Source organism: Rhinolophus sinicus, linkage group LG04 (assembly GCF_036562045.2).
Source record: "Rhinolophus sinicus isolate RSC01 linkage group LG04, ASM3656204v1, whole genome shotgun sequence".
NCBI classification, from domain to species: domain Eukaryota; kingdom Metazoa; phylum Chordata; class Mammalia; order Chiroptera; family Rhinolophidae; genus Rhinolophus; species Rhinolophus sinicus.
This window is the reverse complement of record NC_133754.1, coordinates 136246810-136272560: the sequence shown is the minus strand read 5'-3', so window position 1 is coordinate 136272560 and position 25751 is coordinate 136246810. Positions and strand designations below refer to the sequence as shown.

The following is a 25751-nucleotide window of genomic DNA, read 5'->3' as shown; positions in this document are numbered from 1 at the left end:
ACAACCATCAGGAACCCAGGTGGTTCTGAAGCACATGATTTCCCCACACTTGTTTTCAAAAAAGGATGCATTTTACTGGATTCCATTAGAGTCTATTGTGCAAGAGCAGCCATCTCAGACTTTTCTGATACGGAAAAATCCTCCCTGATTATTTGAATAAGTCAGTTTCTTCTCTAATTAAAAAAGTCAGCTTTAATTAAAATCTTTAATCTAGAAACGATACTAACATTTCCAAACTTACAATTTCTGTATTCCTACCAGCTCAGTGACTGGGGGGCCTTCCCTGCCTCTTCCACCCTCTCCCCTCCCTACAATGCAGTGTCCAGCTCCTCTTTCTCTCTGTTCTTCAGAATAGAATAGCCTCTCACAACACTTCAGTGACAATAGTGTGGACAATGGTGCCAGAAGAAATGTCCCACACAGGAGGATGGAGAGAGAAGGCAGGACTGGAAAACACAAAGAAGGAAAAGGAGCTGGAAAGAATCTGTGAGTCACAGAGGAACGCTGCTCAGGCCCAATCAAAAGGTCTCGCCTCTTTTCTCCTCCATCTTTCTGGTTTGGTTCCCACCTGCTCAACATTCACAGATACTTCTGGGTGTCAGACCGGAGGACTGGGAAACAAAGAGGGTGGGAAGCATCGCAGAGTGGACGGAACCTGCATTTTGGCTGGCCCTTTGTTATTAGCTCCTCACCGGCCTTCCACGGGCTCTATAATGTGGATCTCGGGGCCTCTCCATAAAGCAGGTGGGGAGTGAGATGGGGAGGGGAGCAACGTGGAAATGGCCACACAGGATGAAAGGACCCCTTCCCAAGGTCCCCAGACACCTTGTGGTTAGAGAGCGTGATGATAAGGAGCTCCAGGGACGACCTCAGCACATGGAGGCCAAGGAGGAAAAACAGGAGGGAGCTTTTAACATCAGTCATCTGTTAACCTTTCACTGGACATCTGGGGCGTCACCATTTCCTATCTGAATCACTGACAGTGCTGAGACTCTGTGGTCCAAAAGACAATTACATAGTTCTAAACTAACCCTTTCTTAGAAAGCTAAAGAATTCAAATCCACAAATAAATGGAAGTGAAAGATAACCAAGTCAGAATGTCAGGGGCTGTCTCTCTGCACTGGCACAGACAGTGCCTTGTATATGGCCAGTGTCCAATAATTTTTTCAAGTAGTGAACGTCCTGTGTTTCAAAGGTCTTTGAAAATCAATTCTCTTCCCCAACCAGGACAAAAGCCTGGGAAAACACACCTGTGGAATTAGGATTAATAAGGGAGGGAACGTGAGAGAAAATGTTCTCCCCACCACCCCTCCCCTTTCTTTTTGAAAGGGAAGTGACACAATTTTTAGATTCTCTCATTGTAAATTCCAGCAAACAATCCCAATTTTAATAAAACCAAGAATGGACTAAGATCGGGCCGCCACTTACCACACCCTACTTACTCAGGCAGCCAGACCCCCCAGCACCCTTTTCTCTAACTCTCCTGGGATGGGCAGCTGCTTGTGTCCTGCTCCTGACTCTGCCCGCGGCTCCCTCTAAGAACCCCACCTCCAAGCTCAGCGGAAGTTCTAGCTTAGTGTTGGTCCTCAACAATATGAGGGCCCCAAGAACACAGACGAGCTTCAGCCACAATTTGAAGCCCGTGTCAGATCAAATGCTAAAGGCACTGCCTCTGGGAATCCCGACTGGGGTCCCGTAGAGCCCTTTAGCACCTGCTGGTCCCCCCAGGCTCCCAGAGCAGTTTGGATCCAAGGCCAGACTCTCATACCCAAAGCAAACAATGAAGCAGAACCATGATCTCTGTGCCACGTCTACTTTTGTTGCTTAGTGCTGACAGTCATTTACTAGGGCATTTGTTGATTCAACAAATATTTTTGGAGTATACATATAAGCAGAACTGTGCTCAGGCACAGTAGGAGTTACAGAAGAATTAAAGCTCAGTCTCTGCCCGCTGTCCAGGCTTAGGGCCAGGGCTGAGCCAAAGGGAGGAGGCTTGGCTACGTGCCTGCCCCTTCCTCCCTCTGCTCCCCTGGGTGAGCAGTTCCACAGCCAACTGGCTGGTTTTTACAGAGTGGGTTTGACCAAAAGCCTTTTATCTCTGAATGTTTTCCCTACAAATGGTCCAATAGTGTCTTAGAGGCAAGGATCGCAATGGCCAGTTCACGGAAATTTGTTTCTTGGTTATATGTTCCTTCAGCTACTTCCAAGAAGGCTTGGAGGAAGTGTCCCACAGAACAAAAGCGACCCTGGGAGCTGGACCTGCTGCCACCAGGTGGTGAGCAGGCACCACCTGTCCATACTCACCGTTCTGTGTGTCTCTCCTTTCCCTTCTAAGTAAGCTCGGATAGTGGCCAGCCCAGCATATTCCCCCTGGGCTCCACTGAAAAGACAAGAAGAGCAGGATCAGGAATTTGGACCTTTTCGTGTTCATTTACTCATTCAATATTCATCAGGCATGGGCTGCGTGTTTGCCAACATGTGACACAGTCACTCCCGACACCATGGAATGCCCACCTAGGATTTCTGCGTGACCTAAACGACTTGAACACCCAGTTTGTGCACTAAAACTCCTACTCAGAGATGGGCCTCTCGATCCTCACTCAGGACCGTGAACCAAAAACATCTTTTTTATTGTGGAAAATTTCAAACAAAAATAGAGAGGAATATAAGGAACCACATGTACCTGTCCCCCAGCTTTGACAATTACTGGATTATGGTCAGTCTACTATATCCCTCACTAACCCTCCTCATTCTGAACTATTAATAGATTGTTTTGAAGCAAAACTCAAGCATCGTTATCATTTCATCTATTCAAACTTCAATATATATGTTTCAAAGATAAGAATTATTTTTTAAAATATAACTACAATTATCACACCTAAAACCATGAACAATGATTTCTTAATGTCACCAAATACTTAGTCAATGATCAGATTGTCCCAAAGGAACTGTGCACTTTGAATGTGGCACCATTCCCGTCAGTCTCGGGTCTGCTTTCCCAGATCTCACTTGCACATGGCTGCTAGTGGCTGGCCATAGCCATCAAAACAGTCCACAAAGGCACCACTTTTAGAGCACCCTTAATGACTAACATTCCAGTGAGCAATGCTGAGTCAATCATAAACTGTTCCTTAATATTCTCAGTACTCTCTGCAGGAAGGAAAGGGAAGTGAGTAATAGGTTTTTAAATCCCATTCAAAAATACGTATTTCCTCCATTTTGCAAAATTACACCATCATTTGACTCTGGAAGACCCAGTGGTTTTGGCATTCATCCCCCCAGTCACCTGGTCATATTCGAGATCACACTCTAAATGCACACGGCGTAAGAATAAATTAGATAAACTTTCTTTCATTTCTTACCTAACAGCTAAAAGTTTGAGCACAGGAACTTTTCTTTTTTGAGAGAACTGCCATAGAACCAGTTGGATTTGAAATATTTGCAAATTAGTGTAGGGGCATGATGGTTTGGTGTCGGTAGTTGGCAAAATTGATCATTTAGGGCTCAGCATGAGGAGAAGAGAGAGAACAGGGAAACATCTGGAGATGAAGGGCTTTGAGCATGGCTGGAGAAAGGGAAGGAAAGCGGTGATTTCCACAGTGTGGGCACCACAAAGCAATAGAAAGGACTAGATGTGCTAAAAGTCATAATAATAGTAACAGTAAACATAAATTGCTCCACTACTTAAGAACTTATTTACCAGGCACTCCGCGAGCAGATAGCACAGGGAAATGGTACCTATTGCTGTTGCCACCAAGCACTTTACGTCATCTTATCTAATCCTTCCAAGACCCGATGAGGTACGTACCATCGCCCCCATTTTACACATGAAGAAACTGAGGGCAGAGTTTCACATGCCCAAACAACCAACAGTGACAGACAGACTTCGGTAGAAGTCAGTCAGTCTCAAGGAGCCTCATGCTTGCCTTGTGAGCAGTGCAGGTCCTCTGAGCATGTGATGCAAAGAGAGTTGTGGGAGCAAACAAGGGTTTCCCTTCACAGAACCCTTGCCTGAATGATGCAACAAAAGAAGGCCTGACCCCAGAAGACCTGGGGCACCCAGTTGCTTGTCACCCACACCGAGTGAGCTTTGCCTCTCTGTACTCTTCAGAGGGAGGTAAACACTGGTGTTCTGTTTTGCTGGCTTCTGACAAACAAGTTCTAGCTCATTTGGTGTTTTTTTCTTTTGAGAACAGAAAAATGAGTATGCCACACTTCAGCAAACCACTAACACCACTAGTTGCTTAGGCTTTCTGTGCCTCTGTGTTCCTGTCTCTAAAATGGGGATAACTGCACCAATCTTGAGGGTGGGTGTGATGACAAATGAGATGATCCACGGTGAAGTGCTTATCACAGTGCCTGGCACAAGGTAAACACTCAATGAGTCCTGGCGACTATCACCACTCCTTTCATTGTCACGGTCACCATCATCATCATCAATCATCTTCATCATCGGCGATGCAGCAACCCTGACTGCTCTGCTACTCAGGCACCACGGATGGGTGACCACAGTATCTGAATGAGCAGGTCCACGACCCTCTCTTTTCCCTCCCACCAGCCAAATTCCACTCGTTCTGCAACCAGCCCCTACTCAAGTTCAACCTCTTCCATAAAGCGTTCCAGAAAGTCACGAATCCAGCTCCTTACCCTGGTCAACAAATCCCCATGTGAGCTGTGGCTGCTGCCTACCTCTGCACCCACCTTCTGCCATTCCTCTCCTTGCTCACTGTCCTCCTGCCACCCAGGCCTTCTTCCTTCCCTGAAACATATCAAGTCAACTCCTGCCTTGGGCCTTTTGCACTAGATGGTACCTTCTGCACACAAAGCTCCTCCTCGTGATCTTCAAATATCTGGCTTCTTATCAATATTTAGGCCTCAGCAGAAATGTCACTTCCTCAGAGAGGCCTTCCCTGAGGGCAGAAATCTTCCGTGTCTTGACTAACATTGTATTCTCTGTGCCAAGAACACGGACATAGGGGATGTTCAATAAATATTGATTGATTGATTGATTGAATGATTCTTTACCTCCTTCAAACTTTCATAGTATTTGACTCGCTCTTCTGATAACATTTTCCTGTACATTTATTGTACATTGGAAATTATCACAGATGTCACATTTACTTTGTATGCCTGTCTTACTTCAGAGTGAAAGTATATGCTTTGAGGATAGGATCTAGGTCTCAGAGCTCTGCACATTGCCTCACAGGGAATAGATAGAACAGTACTCGGCATGGAGTAGCTCTGCAATAACTGTTTAGTACATTTGTTCAAAACTGAGTTTTCGTCTCCAGCCCAGGCAATCAACATTTATGTTGACCTTTCCCCCTTGGAAAGGGGCCTCAACAAAGGGATTTTGTATTTTCATGTTTTCTGTTCATCTTGTTTTGTTGGAAGACCAGTCAAGATGTTTAGACTAGAAATAAAGAAGAGACTAGATTTATGAGCTGGTAATCCAAGAGAAAGGCAATATGCTAAAGACTTGATCAGAAATGCTGGAGGTATTTTGCCTGAGACCCTCTTAAAATCAGCTGTTTCTACTAAATAGTACGAAAGATATGTTCTGAATGCCATGCAAGGTTTTCTGCTGGGGTACTATTAAAGTAAGGGGAATTATTAGTGCCACCTGTTGGTGGAAAAGTATTAAGAAAAACAACTGCTTATCTGCATAACCCAAATTAAGAGACCACTAGAAAACTACTGCATGTGGAGGGGCAGCTAGGACAGTGGATTTCTGACATCAATTTAAAATGAAACAGTTAGTGGCCTGGACGTGCAGACCAGCCACAGCAAGGACTCCAGCAGCTGAGGAGCCACAGACCCACAGAAGTGCCAAGTGAGCATAAGCTTAAAGTTTTAGAAAAACAAGGCCCTCCAGTCATGGCATGTATTCAGGCTGGTGAAAGAACTACTACATGTGATACTATTTAACGGAGAATTAGTGAAAACTAACAGAAAACAGCTTCCAAAACCCAGACTCACTCTACAAAGAATCCACAAGATACACAGTAGACGAGAAGAAACTAGAAGACTGTATAACAAGCACAATAACACCCCCCACCCCCCAGGTGAAAATAAATTAGAATTGACGGAATTCAACTGTTTTGTGATGATTTAAAGCTAGGCCCTATTAGTAACAGTGTATCTTAAGTGAAAAATCAGGGCAGCTTCTCAATGTGAATTTAGAAAACAATAAAAAGGGTGGTGTGTTGGAATTGGAAGAGCCTATGACAGGGCTGGCGTCATAGTTCAGCTCTTTTGCCAAGATTAGAACAAGAGTTTAAGGACACAATAAACTTCAAAGATTTTTATCATTTTACCTTTACCTTTGCTAAGAACCCTGCGCAAAAAAAGGTTGAGATTTATAAATTCTGCAATGTCATCCTATCTTGGAATGGTTCAATTTTTAGATCTTTGGAACACATTTTTATTGGACTCTCCCACAAGATCAATCATAAGGGCCACTTGGAACCTTTTGCTAGATCTTAGAAATAAGATTGCAGATGATATGTCTATGTTCGATGAAGAAGGAACGTGGTCTGCTCTGATAGATGGTTTTGCAGAATATGCACGGCCAGTGGTCACAGGTGGAAAGCACAGCATTTCTTAAGCATAAAACCTCACATGGATTAAGGTTATAAATGAATTGCATCCTGTAAAGAAGGCATTTTGGTCAGTTACTGTGTACATTTGTCACTGATGTACACACTGTAGAAGTCATCCTTGATCTGTCACGAAATAACCTCTTTGTTCTGCCTAAAGAATGTGGTGTCTGACTATATATAGACACCATAAGAAATTTCTCAGAAATTGGCCGCATTGGAATATCTGAAGGTAGATTATTATAGCAGCTGTTCTTAGAAGAAAGATTTCTCCATGGTTTTCATAGTTATGAAAAAGTAACAGAACCCATTTTGCAAGAACTGCAGGATGTGCTACAATTCATGACTCAAGGTGAATCCCAGCAGTCACTAAAAACAACTGCAGAATTTTATTTTAATTGTACCGAGAAGATAGTATTTCTGTTCTCAAGTAGGATGTTGTATTTATACAAGTAAAAAGGTGTGAAAATGTGTCCTAGAGAAAATGATCATGTTACGGATTGTAACGTTTTAAAATTTTGGTGCCAGTAATTTAAGATTTACACATTTTTTTAAAATTATCAACTATCTAGGTTTATCAAATCTATTCTTGTTTTAATTTTCTCTAGCTATTCTTCTGAAAATCATTTAATAGTTTTTAACACACCATTATAGTGTACACACTGGTGGTCATATTTAGGGTGCGATTTTAGAGTTTTCTTTTAAGCCGTTTACAACTGAGTGAGACTTTTTTTTCTGATAATGTTTGAACTTCTTAAGAAGTTTCTTAAAGTATGCTGTTTAAAAAATGTGTGTATTTTATTACATTTAAAAAGACATTTTTCATGAAAAAGTTTTCATGTGATGAATTCTAATTTTAAATATGAAATAAATTGTTTTGTTCAACCATCTATAATACTTATAATGCCTAACACATCTAGCCCATTACACAAGTTGTAATATTTAGAAGCTAAAATATACACCATTATATAATAATACCAAGGTTTTTGTAGATATAAACAAGGTTATTCTAAAATTGATATGTAAAGGCAAAGTAACTGGAATGGCTACATTTTGAAGAAGAGAGTGGGAGGAATCCGTCTGTCTAAAACCCAGCAAATCTCCACCATCCTAATGTAACCGTCCCGTTATATTTCTAAGCACAGTCACTGCTGATCGTCACAACGCCATGTTTTGCGCTGTCTGTGTTTTTTACTGTTCCTTTCTAAGCAGTCTGGCCCTGAGCACATCACTCCTCTGGATCTTGCTACCTCATCTGTCACATGGGGATATGCCACCTAATTCACAAGTGAATTTAAAATTTTTATTATGAAAGCAACACATTGATGTGATTTAAAACTTTGCACCAGTGCAAAAGGGTATGAAACTTAAGGCAAAAAAAAAAGAAAAAGAGCAACCTCTCCCATTCTTCCCAGTCTTACTCTCCGAAAGAAACACTTAAATTTCTTATAATAAATAATGCTGTGATGTTGGACATTTTGACGCCAAACTCCCCTCCTCTAAACCCTTCTTTACTTTAAAAATACCACCATCAAATGGTCAGGAACAGAAGTGATCCCAATGAAACATTAGCTAAAAAACTGACATTATGGTAAAACTGATGGGAGTAAAATGATCAAAACAGCCACTGTGTTGCAATGACCCACTCTGTTCCTGGCAACCCCATAAGACTATTCCCAAGAAAATATGGTAAAGATTGGTGCCCAATTCCTATCCTACAGGCCAGATAAACAGACTGACTGACAATTTACCAGTACACATACCCTGGAAGCAACAGGATTTTAATCCAACTTTTGCATACCTTAAGTACACCAAACACTACCTGGGTCTCTACTTCTATGAACTTAAAATGAAAACCCCTCCACATGTCATTCTGAATGTTCTTATCAATCTGTATCTAATTTGACATAAGCTAAATTCTACACTTACAACTTTTGAATTCTGGTCAAGAAACATCTGGATAAATCCAGCTGCTCTAAGAACCTTTGATACCTGAAGACTACCTTCAAGATGTGATTCTCAAACTCAGATCCCCAAATAACAGCGTCAGCATCACCTGGGAAGTCGTTAGAAATGCACATTCTCGGCTCTCCCCAGCATGCTAAATCAGAAACCCTGCGGGATGCATCCTAGTGTGAAAATCACTGTGCTAGAGCCCTACAAAGCGCAAACATCAAATTATACTTTCAAGAGTTAGGGAAATTGCAGGAGGAGAGGCTCTTCTGTCCCTTGCTTTATATGTTCCTCCAAATGGCTCTTCATCTTTCACCCTTTTTTCTCTTCTTCTTGGCATTCTGGGTGTTTCTTTAGGAAATTGGTCCTTAATCAAGGGACTCTGATATCTGGCCTCACCTCGCAGAGTTCTCTGTAGGGGAGAATTCAGAAGCCACAGGGGAGAATTCAGAAGCTGCAGGAGGCTCAGTAGGAAAGCTTTTCAGAGATGATCAATGACATCAACCATGAGCTCAGGAAAAGAGGAGACAGAGGTGGCAATTATCAGGTGTTTGACTCTGCTGTAAACTATGCATATGACTGGTTGTGGCTTCAAAGGCCATTTTCAAAGTTCACTCTACTGAAGGATGTTAGTCTTCATGAGAATCACCTGGGGAGCTGTGATACCTCCATCCCCAGAAGATTCCGATGTAACTAGTTTGTGGAGTGGGGCAGGCATCAGTATTCTTCAAGCTCCCCAGGCAATTTTACCATGAAGCCTGTATTGAGAACTGCAACCCCAGCGGTTTTCACAGTATGCTGGCCAAACCAGCACATCCGTGTAACCTGTGAATTTGTTAGAAAGGCACGTTAAAAATCTACTACCATTCAGTTTGTGGTCTCTGTATTTTGTCGATGGTTTCTTTTGCTGTGCAGAAGATTTTTAGTTTGATATAGTCCCATTCATTTATTTTAGCTTTTACTTCTCTTGCCTTTTAAGTCAAATTAATAAAATCCTTTTTGAACCCAAGGTCCATAAGTTTAGTACCTATGGTTTTCTTCTATGCAGTTTATTGTGTCAGGTCTTGTGCTTAAGTCTTTGATCCATTTTGAGTTAATTTTGGTACATGGTGACAGATAGCAGTCTATTTTCATTCTTTTGAACGTAGCTTTCCAATTCTCCCAGCACCATTTATTGAAGAGGCTGTCTTTTCTCCATTGTATGTTTTTGGCTTCTTTCTCAAAAATTATGTCCATATTTATGTGGGTTTATTTCAGGGTTCTCGATTCTATTCCATTGGTCTATGTGTCTGTTTTTCTGCCAATACCATACTGTTTTGATTATTGTTACTCTCTAGCACAAGCTGGGGTCAGGGAGTATGACACCAGCATTGTTCTTTTTTCTTAGGATTGCTTTGGCTATTGGGGGGTCTTTTGTGGTTCCATAAAAATCTGATGACTTTTTGTTCTATTTCTTTAAAAAATGCCATTGGGATTTTGATGGGGATTGAATTAAATCTGTATATTGCTTTGGGTAATATGGCCATTTTAACTATGTTGATTCTTCCAATCCATGAACACGGAATGTTTTTCCACTTTTTTGTGTCTTCTTCAATTTCTTTCTAAAATGTCTTGGGCAGCCAGATGGTTAGAGCACAAGCTCTGAACAACAGGGTTGCTGGTTCGATTCCCATATGAGCCAGTGAGCTGTGCCCTCCACAAGTAGACTGAAGGATGATGACTTGGAGCTGATAGGCCCTGGAGAAACAGTAATTAACACCTTCCAAGGATATCTTCCAATATTCCCCAATTAAAAAAAATTTTTTTTTTTTTAAATGTCTTACAGTTTTCAGTGTATAGGTCTTTCACATCCTTGGTTAAGTTTATTTCTAGGTATTTTATTCTTTTTGCTGCAATTGCAAAAGGAATTGGTTTTTTATTTCTTTTTCTGAGGTTTCATTGTTAGCAGATAGGAATGCAATGGATTTTTGTACGTTGATTTTGTAGCTGGCAACTTTACTGTATTCGTTTATTGTTTCTAATAGCTTTTTGCTGGAGTCTTTAGGGTTTTCTATGTATATATATATAGCATAATGTCATCTGCAAAAAGTGACAATTTAACTTCTTCATTCCCTATTTGGATGCCTTTTATTTTTGCAGACAATGCCTCCAATAAGGGGCTAATATCCAAAATATATAAAGAACTCATACATCTCAACAACAAGAAAACAAACAATCCAATTAAAAAATAGGCAGAGGACCTGAATAAACATTTATCCAAAGAGGACATACAAATGGCCAATAGACATATGAAAAAATGCTCAACATCACTAATCATCAGAGAAATGCAAATAAATAGCACAATGAGATATCACCTTACACCATTTAGAATGGCTATCATCAACAAGACAAATAATAACAAGTGTTGGAGAGGCTGTGGAGAAAAAGGAACCCTCATACACTGTTGGTGGGAATGCAGATTGGGACAGCCACAATGGAAGGCAGTGTGGAGATTCCTCAAAAAATTAAAAATAGAATTATCATATGACCCAGCAATCCCTCTCTTGGGTATCTACCCAAAAAATCTGAAAACATTTATCTGTAAAGATATTTGTGCTCCGATGTTCATTACAGCTTTATTTATGGTGGTCAATACATAGAAACAACCAAAGTGTCCTTCCATAGGTGATTGAATAAAGAAGTTGTGGTATATATACACAATGGAATACTATTCTGCCATAAGAAAAGATGAAATACATGGATGGATCTTGAGATTATAATGCTAAGCAAAGTAAGTCAAACAAAAAAATTCGAGGACCATGTTATTTCACTGATATATGGTAAATAAAACTGAAAACAACAAAGGAACAAAAGAAACGAATGAAGAAACAAAACCTCATAGACACAGACAATAGTTTAGTGGTTACCAGAGGATAAGAGGGACGGGGTGGGGGGGTAGATGAAAGTAAAAGGGAATAAATATATGGTGATGGAAGGAGAACTGACTCTGGGTGATGAATACACAGTGTGATATAGATGATGTATTACTGAATTGTACACCTGAAATCTACGTAACTTTACTAATACTTGTCACCCCAATAAACTTTAATTTGAAAGAAAAGTACATAGAAAAAGAAAAATATATCAAAATATTAGTAGTAATTAACTCTAAGAGAAAAAATTATGAATGTTCTTTATTTCCTTATTTATGAGTTTCTGTATTTTCCAAATTTTCAATAAAATAATCAATTATCAGAAAAAAACAAAAACAAAAAAAATGGCAAATTGTCAGGCTCAGCCAGACTACTGAATCAGAAACCCTGGTGGAGGGGGCTTAGTAACTTAACAAGCCCCCCATGAGATTCTCATGCACAACAAAGTCTGAGGGCCATTCATTATGCCCTGTTCACACCTCTGTTAAAGAACCTTCCTGGGAGGAGATTGTAGGAAAGCAACTGCCAGGTCTATCAACATTCAAGATAACAGCCTGCAGTTTTTAAAGATAAAACAACTTCCTCACTCTTGTAAGCCAAGTGAACTAATAATAATTTCAGTTTGTCTTTCATTTCAGATATCCTTGGAAGGTGTTAATTACTGTTTCTGTCTGCCTTAATCATTGCATTATACATAATTCTAACCCAGCAATTCCTAGAGTGTGTTTGTGAATATAAGAGTGTCAAGAGTGTCGCAGTGTTATGGGAACAAACTGAAGCAATCATGCTGGGCACAGTAGGAAATGGAAAGGTAATTAAATATTGTTTGACTATGTTCTCCACAGAGCTGGAAATGCTCTCCAGGTTTGTAAATTGAACAAATGAATAGGAAAGATGGGGCAAGCTTCTTGACATTTTTGTTGTAAGTCCTTTAAACACTTTTGGGATCTAACTACCCCAGAAAATAGAAAGTCCACGTGAAGGCTTGGCTCCATGAACCAAAGGTCTCATGCCCTAATTTGTGGTTATACAATCCTCTATCATCCCTATTTATCGGCCATTTCTCAATTAAATCTCTGGAGCTGGAGAAGGTATCACTGCCCAGAACTATATCCCAATAGAGATCTCTTTCCCTCCTGCAAGACTCAGATGGGTTACTGAATCTCGCAACCAGTCATATAAATGAGGAGAGTAGGACAGAGAAAGAGCATCGGATATCCTGAGGAAAACAACACAGAAACTTCTGAGATAGTAGTTCTCAACCTTGTCTGCAGATCGCAATCACCTGGGGAGCTTTAAAGAAATACTCATGCCTGGGTCCCTTCCCTCACTTCTTTTTTTCCCCACAGAGATTATGATTCAATCTGGGTTGTGATCTGGACATCAGAATTTTTATAAACTCACCATGTGAGTGTAATTTCCTGGGAGGGTTGGGAACCACTGCTTTATGGGAAGGCAAGATTCTTCACTTTAGGTCAGCCTTCTGGAGACTCTGGCTGGGACCTCAGTTTACTGCAAGAGCTAATGACTTAGTCTTGAAAAATGGCTCTCCAATGTGACACTAAAGATGTGATCATATTCCACCACTAGAGGGCGAAGTTTCCTCATTTTCAACATTCAATAACATATTATTGCCTCAGGTTAAGAATTCAATCAGGTTCCTCCCACTTAAAAAAAAAGCTGAATGATTACATTTTAATGAAGGTACACTAAAGCCTGACTTTCAGGAATGTCAGTTCCTTCCTATTTATGAAATGAGGGTTTGAGAGGCTATTTATTACTAAAAGAGTTCCTTTCATTTGCCACATGTCCTCTTCCTAAAAGGTTTGTGTTTTATAGGCTACATCGTTTTTACAGATGCATGGCTTGGCTGCATAGCCAATGTTACCAAATAGGAGGTAGGGCTTGATATCTGATTAAGATTTGATTACTTTCTAATTTAGAAAGTGAAACAATAAATATCTGTTTTTAAATCATTTGATTTTTGCATCTTGAAATCAAAATTTTGCATTTCTAACAAGCTCCTAGGTGATACCAAAGCTGAGGCTGCTGGTGGAGAATTACACTGTGAGTAGTGGGAGGTAGAGAATCCTGGCGGCAGATACTGACTCCTCTTCTGAAGATATCTTAAGATTTTAACTCACACTGATAACATATCTATCTATCCATCCATCCATCCATCCATCCATCCATCCATCCATTCCCATGAAGACAGAAAGATCACAAACACACCGGATTCCAAATTGGCTGTGTTATAATTAGTTGGTTGCTTCTGAAAAATATTCTTAATCTCAACCCCGAAGATTATGATCAATAGGAGTGGAGAAGGGCTCAGGAATTTGTATTTTTAATAATTACCCAGAAGATGTGGCTAGAGCCCTCTGCTTTTGAAAATCATTGTTTTTCAAAGTTTTTCCTTTACGGACAGATAGACCAAGGCCAGAAGAGGAAAAGAGAACTTTCAAAGTTAGTCACAGAACAAACCAGGATCCAGGTTCTCCTGGCTCTGCTACGTTGAGACATTGCTACTTGTTAGGAGTTAATATGCATGCTTGATTCTAATTCTCATGCTATGTCATTGATGGGTCTATAACTAGTTTCCAAAGATAGTCCACAATAAACCATGATTCTCAACATTCACACTTGTGTATTGTCCCCTCCCATATTCAACCTGGGCTGACCCCATAACCTGCTTTAATAGACAGAATGCTCTGGAAGTAAGGCTGTTTAACTTCAGAGGCTGAGCCTTAGGTTTGCAGTTCCCTCATCCTTCCATCTTGGAAAACTCCACCTTGAACCCAGACGTCATTCCATCAGGAAGTTCAAGCAGCCATGTGGAAACGTCCACATGGAGAAGAACCAAGGCCCAGATCAACGCCCTCAACTGCGCTCACAGCCAACAGCCCATCACTAACTTCCCAGTTATATGAATGAGGCCACTTTGGACCTTCTAGTCATCCACTCCATGGAGTATAACTGTCCACTCAATTCCCAGAATACAAAATAATTGTTTTTTGAAGCCCCTTAGTTTTGAGGTGAGTATTATACCACAAGAGATAACTGAAGCAAGAGGAGAAGAAATCCCCTTACCTATTAGGCTGTAAACAGATTCGGTCATAGCCCGTGAGCTCACACAAATCCTTCTCCAGCTCTTGGAAAAGCTGCTGGTACCCTTGAGCTTGGTCCAGAGGCACAAACGGGTGGATGTTTGCAAATTCACTCCATGTGATTGGCTGAAAAGCAAGAAGAGAGAAAACATGCATATATACATATTGCAATACCAGTAGCAATACTAACTTTGATGATGATGATGGTAGCAATAGCTAACACAGAGTGCTTACTATGTGCCAGGAACTGTTCTCAGCAATTTATATTCATTAATTTAACTCTCATCACAATCTTACAAGGACTGTCTTCATTTTACAAGTGGGCCACAGAGTCCCAGAAAGGGAACTTATACAAAAATATAACCTTTTTCTATCTTTTTAGGAACAAAAAGGCTCCAAAATAGATTTATATCCATGAAACCCAATGAGTTGTTTCAAGTATAATTTATTCAAACTCTTATATAGCACATATATTATTCTCTCTTCATTAGGCCGAACAAAACACCAACAGAAAAGAAAATGGGGGGAAACTTATCACAATATAAAATGATTTCCTTTGCCTGATATGATTTGTCACATCAGAATAATCCTATGGAAATAAAGGAACACAATAGCATTGCTAAAATGGATCCTAGCCTAATAGACATACTTACCAACTATAGCAGCAAGTCACACAAATCTTCTGTTGACACAAGAAATAAATTAAAACCTCAAATCTCTATCCTTCTGGCCCTGTGAATGGATTTCTAGAAAGAAGGCTTAAGGTTCTTAATTCTACCTGAGTTTAACAACTACAAATTGACAAAAATAAAAGCTTTTAACATGGCAGGTTTAAAAAAAGAGAGTGAGGAAGGTAGGCAGTAATAATATTATGTTTAATTATTTTAATATTTAAAAATAATTTTACTCATATATTTAAATGATCAGGTTGTGATAAAATTAGGGTTTCTGCCAAGACTGTTGAATAGCAAGATAAAGGATGATGAAAGTAGTTATCAAATCACAGGGCTAGCAGTAGCTTTCTCTAGTGATCCGCTTACATACAAGCCAGGCAAGTTCCCTCTGAACAGAAGTGACCTACTTACTGTGAGTTCAGCTGAACTGTTGAGCTTCATGGTACAGGACCCCTTTAAGAAGATACAGCCAAAAGGTATCACATTAGTGATTTCCTATCATATGTAAGATCAGCCCAGCAATCTCCCCGCATGGCCACCCTGACATCCTTCTTGCATATTAGATGTGACCCAGGGAGGTGGGATCAGGGTGGGGTTAGAAGTGGGACTAAAAGCAATGATTACCAGTGGAATCATGCTGTGAACAAGGGAAATGTCTTTGTTTTCTAATTTCTTCATATATCGAACAATATTTGTTTCTGAGTGATAGCTGTGAAGACAAAACACATGATTTGGGCCAATATAATTAGATAAGAGTCCGTACATGTCCTCCTGAAACATAAGACACATTGAGATATACCTTCAGCATACAGATCAAATTGAGCCACGGCCAACATGCCAACAAAGCATCAGAGGGAAAGGCATGGAACCCCCACAAACCTCAGACGATGCCCCAGGATAAGAAGCTGCCTGTAGGCATGAGAGGAAATTTGGGAAGAAGAGGATGTTGACTTGCTGGGTGTGCTCTTCAGCCTAGTACCTATGCATCCAAACTCCCCTCTTCCTGATGAGCAGAATTAGGGCTTACAGGACCAAGAGAGCAGGGCCAGCAGGAAATAACATGTGCTTTGCCCACGTCAGAAGTGGGATCCTTCCAGTGATGATTCAGTAGGGAGCCACCATAACTCAGCCATGTCACGGTCGGCGTCAGAAGCCACTCTCCCGTGTGCTCTCAAGCCATGACACAATGCACAAGTCACACTAGTCACACAAACCTGTTGAAGACTTGATTTGTGAGGAACGGGCTAGTTCTCTGGAAGGCAGTCCCCAGAATACCTCTCTGCTCCTCGCCCATGCTTTCAGCAACCAGCTCCTGCATGGAGAGACCACAGAAACTAAGGAGAAGGAATTGTGCCTGGAACCACATGTGGTCCCCACGGCCTCCGGTCAGCGTGGATCCTGACAGGGCACCACTCACCACTCACCCCCCCCAAGCATCTGGCATGATGTCATGTGACAGGGGTCAGGAGTCATGAATTGTGACAACTCTTCAGAGCACTGTTTTTAAGTCCTATTGACCTTAACCACAGAAAATAGGAAAATTGTACAATGTTGACTGCAAAACATAAAGTTGATAGCTTCTGTATGTTCCTTGAATGATAAAGCAAGTCCCACTACATTATTTTAAAAGGCTAGCAAAATGTTACCGTATCACTCATGTAAGTGTTCTCACTTGACACTGCTCTTTTATCTTTGAGAACAATTCTCATAAAATACAAGTGCCAAGTCCATTCAAATGGTGCTGAGAAAAGTAGATATACACGTGCAGAAGAATGAAGTTGGATCTTTATCTTACACCATATACAAAAACTAACTTGAAATGGATTAAGGACCTACATTTAAAAGCTATAATAACCATAAAATTCTTAGGAAAAAAACATAAGAGCAAACATGCATGACCTTGGATTTGCCAATGGTTTCTTAAATATGACACCAAAAGCGTAAGCAACAAAACAAAAAAAAGATAAAACAGACTCATTAAAATTAAAAACTTTAGCACATCAAAAGAAACTATCAAGAGAGCTAAGAGACAAACCATAGAATGGGAAAGAATATTTGCAAATCGTATATCTGATAAGGGTTTAACATGTAGAATATATAATTAAATAGATGGCTCGCTGCTCATTCTGCCTCAAGCTGGTAGTTCGGCCATCTAGAGGCTTTAGTAGACGCTCCATAAATATTCCTGAAATGCGTAGAACAAATGCCTATGATTAAATTTAGCACAGAACTCTAGAGGGAAGACGCTCATTCAGTCCTGTTTATTAAAGTTTAAAAGAGAACAGGGTATTACTTCTTTGATGATTTACATTTGTCCCCGATACTGAAGTCCTCTCTCGAAGAGGACACAGACAACTGGGACAGAACCATTTAACCCTCTAGAACCTATTTCAGCTTCTTTAGTAAATGCTTCCTTTCATTGATTCATTCGACAAACATTTATTGAGTGCTTCGTGCACACCAGGCCATGTAGTGTTGTGATTAACACCTCGCCGCAGGTCTGGACACCTCTCTTTCATTCTCATTCCATTTCATTGTTTTAGAAACCAACTCAGTCACACTCAACTGCTTGTAATTCTCATGTAATCTCTCTCCTCCGAGCTTTTGTGGCTGCTTTTCCCAGTGTCTAGAACACCTCTGGCCATATCCTCCTTCTCCTCAATTGTGCCATCTTGGTCTGGATAACTCTTACTCATCTTCCAGATCTCCGCTTAGGACAATTTCTTCCAAGTCTTGGTGAGGAGCCCCTCCTCTGTGCTCAAAGAGCATCTTCAGATATCACCCACTACACACATCACCTGGATTGCAATCTTGGGCTTGTTTGAATCCTTGTTAGACTATAAGCTCCATGAGCACAGGAATCATGTCTAATTCACCACTGTCCTCAGGGCCTAGCATAGTACCTGGCGCATATTAGGTCTTCAATAAATATTTGTTATATGAATGAATAGCATAATTTTCCCAGAATCAACATATCCAGATGCCAGTGTCATGAATCTCTGTATTAGGGACAGTTTCAGTTAAACAGTTAACAATCCTTCCAACTAGCTTGGCTACACAGCAGTGACCTCTAAGTATCAGCAGTCACAGTAGCAAGGGACAATCAGTGGCATAACTTTAACAGCAGGCCACCCAATGTCACATGTGGGCTCCCCTCCCTCACACTCAGGCCCACAAGAGGCAAAAGCCACCTATGACGCCACCTCAAATCGTCTGTCTGAAGAGCACATGTTTTTATTTCACTTACGGCAGACGATTCACAGCCAAAGATCCACAGCAAGTCATCCAAATCTTTTTCATTGACTGTTTCATCCAGAGAAATACCAAGCTAGAGAAGTGAAAAGGAAAGAGAAAAAACATCAGATCTAAATGCCAAGATGAGTGAAGAATCCCCAAGAGAGATCAAAGGGGAGATGGTGCTGCACAAAACTCCCAGGCATTCTGAAATATCAGGGTGCAGTTATATCTAAATTGGCCTTTAGGCAAAGGCAACCAGACCAGTCCCAGATTTCACAGGGTTTAGAGGTTTAGAAGCCACTTCTGACTGTGGCTGCAGGACACTCCTATTGGTACTGGACATGCTCACCTTTTTCTTCCTTCACTTACTTTATTAGATCACCTATCATAGCCTTTACCTTGAATAGTCCTATTATGGAGAGGAGTATCATGAGGTCTTAGAGTCCCATATATGAAAACACAGAGTCTTAAGGAAAGCTGAGCATGAATTCTCCTTTAAAGGGTCCCAGTGTTCCAAACTGGAAATGAAAATTGTTTACAAAAAAAAGATTGTGCCCAACGTTCCAATATTGATTTTTCAAAAATAAACAGCAAAGCTTTTAATGAGCAAAGTCATGAAAAATGTATACATAGAGTTGTAAAAACAAAACAAAACACAGAACTGAAAGTTTGACTTACTGTGCCATCATCAAAAACTCGAAAATTGATTTGCCGCTGAGCGGCCCTGCCCAAGACCTCCTTCACTGAGCAGCCACACTGAATCTTCAAAGTGTCAAAGAACAAGTCATGCTGAAGTTTGTGCCCTGCTCGCTTGAGACCTAGACAAGATAAGAGATCCTCTGGTTTCCAGAAAGAAACCTGTTCCTCCGCCATTGACATTTCACAGAGAAATAAAGAGGTAAATCCTACTATAACTAAAACATAGTGTGTTCCTGACCTACCCTGTGTTTTGGTGGCTGCTTTGAAAAAATAAACTGTTTACTACTATACTATAGAAAACTGTAAAATATATTACGTTGGTGCAAAAGTAATTGTGGTCTAAAAGGTTAAAAATTGCAAAAACTGCAATTACTTTTGCACCAGCCTAATACTGTGTTTCCCTGAAAATAAGACCTAACCGGACAATCAGCTCTATGCGGTTTTTGGAGCAAAAATTAATATAAGACCCGGTATTATATTATTATATTATATTCATATCATATCATATATCATATCATATCATATCATATCATATCATATCATATCATATCATATCATGTTATATGACCCGGTCTCATATTATAGTAAAATAAGACTGGGTTTTATATTAATTTTTGCTCCAAAAGATGCGTTAGAGATTATTGTCCAGCTAGGTCTTATTTTCAAGGAAATACGATACATAAAAAAGGGGGGAGGAATCACTATCCAGAAATAACTAGTAGTTACATTCTGGTATACATTCCTCTAAAAGTTGTGTGTGTGTGGTAGGTCATATACATATATTTCCTTACCCTTTAAACATTTTTTTAATATATCATGAAAATTTTGCTTTTCTACCAATCAAAACCCATCATTATTTTTAAGGGCTGTTTATGTTCAAACTTACAGATGTATCATAATTTAACTAATTACTTATTATTGGGCATTTAGGCTATTTTCAAGATTGTGTTATTCTAAACAGTATTTCAATGGACACCCTTTACAGCCCTATCTGATGATTTTCTTTGGATATATTCCTAGAAGTAGAATTTCTGGATCAAATTGTCAGCACATTTTAAAAGCTTTTGATCATATTAAGTGCCCTCATAAAAGTCATACCAATATCAGCATTCTCTTTCATCTTTGCCAGTGTAATGGGAGAAAAAATACTTTATTGTTTCAATTTACATTTCCTTGAGTAATAGTGAGGTTGAAATTATATATGTTCATTGACCACTTATTTGTGTACTTATTTCTTTTTAAATTATACTTAATGTCCTTCGCCCATTTTTCTCTCAGGGTTTTTTATCCTTCTCAAGTATGGGATGTGGGGAGTGAATAAGAGCTCTCTATAGTAAAAATACTAACTCAGTCTCTGTCACAGAAGTTGAACATATTCTTCCCAGTTCTTTATTTGACTTTTAGTTCTATATACAGTATGCACATGCAATGAGTTTTCAATTTCACTTACTCATGTGTATCAGTCCTGTTATGCACCAAAGTTTCAAAATAGGTACCTGACTCACCTTCAGACAAAATCAAAGTGGCATTATGTACCCTTCTAGCAATATGCTCCAGCCCACGGGAACCATGGTAGATTGCAAACATGGCAGCCATATTCGCCAAGAGAGCCTAAAATGACAGAGAACATTTAAAGAATCATGTTCAACAATGTGATGGAAGATGATTAGTGGGAGGAATTACTATTTTCACTTGAGAGACAAAAATAGAAAACAGAGACAAAGCAACATGACAAATTTCCTGCATTCTCTATGATGGTTGGGGACCATCTATAACATGCCTGAACACCTGCTGGGGAAACATGGCATCCAAGATGCTCTGGAGTCACTACACTAAACCTTCAAATTTGACCATTATAAAGGGGTTTCATGTAATATGATCATGTCACACATAAAGGGGAAGATCAGGCTGTCATCAAACATCCAGATGCAAATTTAATGTTGGAAGACACAAGAGCAACAAAGGGCTCAGGAGGGAAAAAAAGTGAGATCTAAGAATTTTATATTCAATCAAACAGTTCCTCAAGGATAAAAGCAACAAAAATTTTCAAAAACAGAACTCAGGGAATATAATTCTCCTAAGGCCTTAAATAAAGCACTAGAGGCTGAATTTGAACAACCAAGAGATGAATGGAAAAATATGTGGCAAAGAACTACCAAAGATAAAAATGCAGAAGGCAGGGGAATAAAACCAAAATGAGTTGGCAGGACATATATTAAAAAAGAAAAACCAGAACCTACTGGCTTATTCCCTGCGGACAGCACTTACTTAGATAAATACGTATCTCTTGACTATTGGATTGAAGTTTCATGAAAATATTTACAGGGAAGTGTGTGTTCTAGTGTGACAGGAAACAGAAAGGAATGGCATTGGATTCTCTCAGAGATAAGGGACGCAGTTCCACAGATGCTTCAGTGAAGGAGTCCTGCCTGGGGAGCGAGGAAGGGAACTCTGTGATGGCACCTCGGGCCAGGGAAGAGGATAAAAAGAGGATGATTAGGGCCAGATGACAAAAGGAGCATCAACTTGGGGGAAAGTGATAGCGGCCCACCACTTGCTTCTCCTCCTCTTGGCCCCATCCCTCACCTGTTTTTTTCACCTTAGATCCTGCCAGTAAGCAGCCTTCTAACCACACAATATCACCCTAAGTTACTTGTGCAAACTCAAGTCTCCAAAGACATAGAGTGTCCAAAGAACAACTCAATAGCTAGCAGTCATCTCTTAACAAAAGAGAATAATTTCAAGCTAACAAACAGAATGGCACTGGAGTTACGGGCAATTGTTTTATGCAACCAATCATGAAAAGGAAATGCATGAAATACAACAGATAATAGAGAGATCTCCAGAATGAAAAGGTGAAAATCAAGGAAGACAAGAGTATGGTGATCTCCAGGGCAAATATCACTTTAATAATTACTGCAAAAATAGAGCCTTTTATAATCCAAGTTAAAAAAATAAAACATCAGCTATAATGAACTGGAATAAATTAAAAAGTACAAACATAAGATTTGTTCATTGTAGACAGTCCCAGTTCACTTGGGAAATTCAAAAACCCTTATGTACTTATGATCAGACACCTTGTGGAAGAACATGAGCAGAAAGGGCAAGATAGGAGCAGTCAGCTGCAGGGAAAGGGAAAATCTGCAAGCAGAGAATTCAACAAATGGAGGGTAAACTGCAGAAAGTGAAAGCATCGTATAAAGATCCATTTGCTGTCAAAAGAGGAAAAGGCTGTGACAACTGGCTCCTTCCTACGATACTAGAAGAGCTCTTCCCTGAAAAGAAGCAGCCACCTTCCAGAGGCAAAAAAAGATCATACAAGAAAATCAATGAGGAAACTGCTCCAAAAACCAATGGCTACAGAACCAACTATAAGACCTTGTCATCTACTGCCTTCCTGGAGAGATTTTTCTACAACCTGGTGGTGGTGCTTTGAGCCAATGCCCTGAGAAGGAAGAGCATCTGTGAGCTCTCCCTCCTTCTCTGACCTTGAATGCTAGAGAAGGACCGAGAATAGACCACATGCTCAGCAGGAGCCCTGCACCTGATCTTCTTTACCCCACCCCATTCCTCAGGTGGGTGGGGTAAAGAAGAGGAGTTGGCTGGACATCAGAAATCACCGCTCCCCCTGACCTGAACCCTTGGGCAACTTCCAGGTAACTCCTCTTCTTTACCCCACCCACGTGAGGAATGCCTATCAGTAAGAGTACCCTATGACCACGACCAGCTTGCCAATCTGGGTCATCCCCTTCAAGTACAGTCACCTCAAGATCCTCACTTTGCCTTCCTCACCCTACCCTGGAGGGCCTCCATTGCGGCCCAAAGAGACGGCACCCAATGACCACCCATAATAAACTTGCCCTATGGACAAGAATGCTAGAGACCTTGAAGGGTGAAGGGTATGCATACACAGAGCACCAGTAAAATACATTGTATTTTCGTTCTGACAAGACCATAAGACTTCTTTACCAATAAGATCTTAACACTTCTGGTATGCACACTGCTCAGTAGGTGGTGAATAAATTAAAGAACAACTGAGTGGATGAATGAGTAGTTCACTTCTATAGATGTAAGGCATTCATTCAAGGTGCCGGTCAGGTATGTGATCTACCTGAGCTGTACAGATGTTGCTGGTAGCCTTGTCTCTCCGGATGTGTTGCTCCCTGGTTTGAAGAGCAAGGCGATACACTTCTTTCCCGGTGGCATCTCTGGGCCAAGAATAAAACACCCAATTAGCACAGATAATCATAGCACCAGGAGTTGTCATAAATGGACCTTCTTCTTTTCTTCCCAGCTTGAAGTAAATGCAGCAAATTTACTTGGGCCATAAAGTAACAATTTCCAAACCATCCTCTTCAAAATAGGACTACGCATTTTTAGTTTGCACTTAGAGGATTTGAGGCACCAAGAGATATGTATACACAACAAGGCTGGAAACCTTAAAAGGAAATTTTCCAGGAATTACCCAGCCTAATATTCATATAATAATGGTGATTGAGAATTAACTTGAACTCTGAGCTGCTTGGCAGACTCAGGATAAAGGGAAGTATCTGACAAAGGAAACAGCATTTCTGTACTAGAAATCTGAAGTGCCTATATAGCTATAAATAAAAATGATGTTAATCAACTTATCTGTCCCTAATAATTTTTCCCTTCCTAATGCAATTAAAAATTTGGATAAACACAAAGATTTAGCAGACTTAGCCTTTATTTCGTCAAGGTCTGGGGTCCATTTTCCAGAAGTGTAAGTTCAATACAAAAATTATTGGGTTAATAATTTACATTAAAATTTTTGAATTAGAAAGCCCCTTGCCTCATTTTGTCTGGTGAAGAAACATCACGGAAAGAAGCCAATGTAAAAATACTTTAAGGAACTGTTATTTTCCCATTAAAAAGTAAAGTGCCTTTTGCTATCCTGTGGCAAATTGAGAATACTTTAGAATTTCACAGCACCATCACATCATTCACTATTTCAGACCACTCACTGACTTTAATAGATCAGCTTTTATGAAAGGTCAAAAAGATCATGCTAAATTTCCCAATAATATTCATGGCATTCATTGAAGTTCTTAATCTGAGGAGCTTCATCAGTGAGAAGCACTCAAGAAAGTACATTTGGAAGTAACTCCAATGGCCCCGTGGCAGGCCTCTAGGAAATAACATGGATCCTACTGGGTGTCTGCATCACAATCTCTCATTGCACCTTCTTTACATAACTGTGTGGCATGACACCTCCAAGAAAGAAACTAGTTAGATATAAAACATACCTAAACTATTCAGTCTCTCCATGTTTTCATCAATCTAGATAAATTCACTTATATGACTTCAGTACAAATATGTTGTGAATTATACACACACTTTTTCTAATATGTACAAACTCATGGCATTTGAGAAGAGGCACTAACTCGTTCATACCCAAACAGATTCTCTCTTCTGAATCTATGTTGTGTATTTCTTTAATCAACCCAAAATGACCCAGTAGAGTTCAAAGAATAATCAAGAATTTTTGTGATCAAGAGACAGAGCAGGGAAAACCATCACCACAACAAAAGTGGAGAAACATGAGCTGTTTACCTTGTCACTCCCACCATTCTTCCAGGCATCATCCTCACCAAGCTTTCTCTGACAGCAAAAAAGGCTGCATGTGGTCCGCCATAGCCCAGTGGCACCCCAAATCTCTGTGAACTGCCCAGGGCAATGTCTACCCCAAATTCTCCGGGAGGCCTCAAGATACACAGAGCTAAAAGGTCAGTAGCGCAGCAAGCCAAGCTCTAGAAAGGAAACAAGAGAAAATGGACAAGGTTGTTACTTTCCCTGACAGTAGTGGGAGAGTAACAAATTATCTCTATTATAGGCAGACTGGCAGAGTTGGTTCATATCGTGTGAACTTCATTTATTCATTCATTCATTTAAAATATATACTGAGTGCCTCCTATGTGCCAGGACTCAATGAACAAATAAACTTGAAGAAGGGAGATAGGAGGAGACAGTTTTACCATTCCAGGTGATAAAGCTACAGAAATTAAGACACACCAAAAATAATAATAATAATTCAAAGTTGAGACATGCCCCCACAAGGAGGGTTGCCTACCCCAGCCTGATGGGCTCTCTCTACAAGTTCGGCATAGTCTTCCACCTTCCCCTCCGTGTCTGGGTACTGGAACAGCACTCCACTGACGTCTTTTCCACTGAAGTCCATTTCATGGGGTAACTTCAGCTCAATGAGGACTCCAGCATATCTGGAAAGAGAGAAGACGAAGACCAATCACGTTTTTGGTTTACAAGGGAAAATCAAATTACCTACAGTTTCTTTTCCATGATACAGCTTTCATACTCTGTCCTTCCTCAATGTCTCCCCACGACCCCATGCCAACACACACACACCCCAATTCCACACCTGGCCCTTCAGTAATAACAGTGCTTCAAACCAACTCAGTGCATTCAATGGCTCAGCTTCTGTTTTTCTCTTCCACCCTTACCACTCATCCCCCTTTCCTGTCTGAACCAGCTCCTGAGAGAAGACCAAAAACATGGCTTCCTAGGGCTAAAGAACCAACACCTGAACCAACA

At 40.3% G+C, this 25751-nt stretch overlaps 1 protein-coding gene and 1 pseudogene across 1 annotated transcript in view; one reads left to right on the top strand and one right to left on the bottom strand.

Moving 5' to 3' along the window:
* GLDC (glycine decarboxylase) overlaps positions 1–25751 on the bottom strand; it is a 74567-nt gene that overhangs the window by 22629 nt on the left and 26187 nt on the right. Inside the window, exons 6-16 of the mRNA XM_019727139.2 lie at positions 25273–25420; positions 24756–24952; positions 23293–23389; positions 20687–20792; positions 19161–19300; positions 18493–18573; positions 16460–16557; positions 15870–15954; positions 15657–15698; positions 14555–14697; positions 2305–2380 (exon numbers count right to left, since the gene is read on the bottom strand). Of these exons, the coding sequence (XP_019582698.2) occupies positions 2305–2380; positions 14555–14697; positions 15657–15698; positions 15870–15954; positions 16460–16557; positions 18493–18573; positions 19161–19300; positions 20687–20792; positions 23293–23389; positions 24756–24952; positions 25273–25420 (1213 nt within the window). The remainder of the gene's footprint in view (positions 1–2304; positions 2381–14554; positions 14698–15656; positions 15699–15869; positions 15955–16459; positions 16558–18492; positions 18574–19160; positions 19301–20686; positions 20793–23292; positions 23390–24755; positions 24953–25272; positions 25421–25751) is intronic.
* On the top strand, positions 5878–6678 carry LOC109445131 (DCN1-like protein 2; annotated as a pseudogene).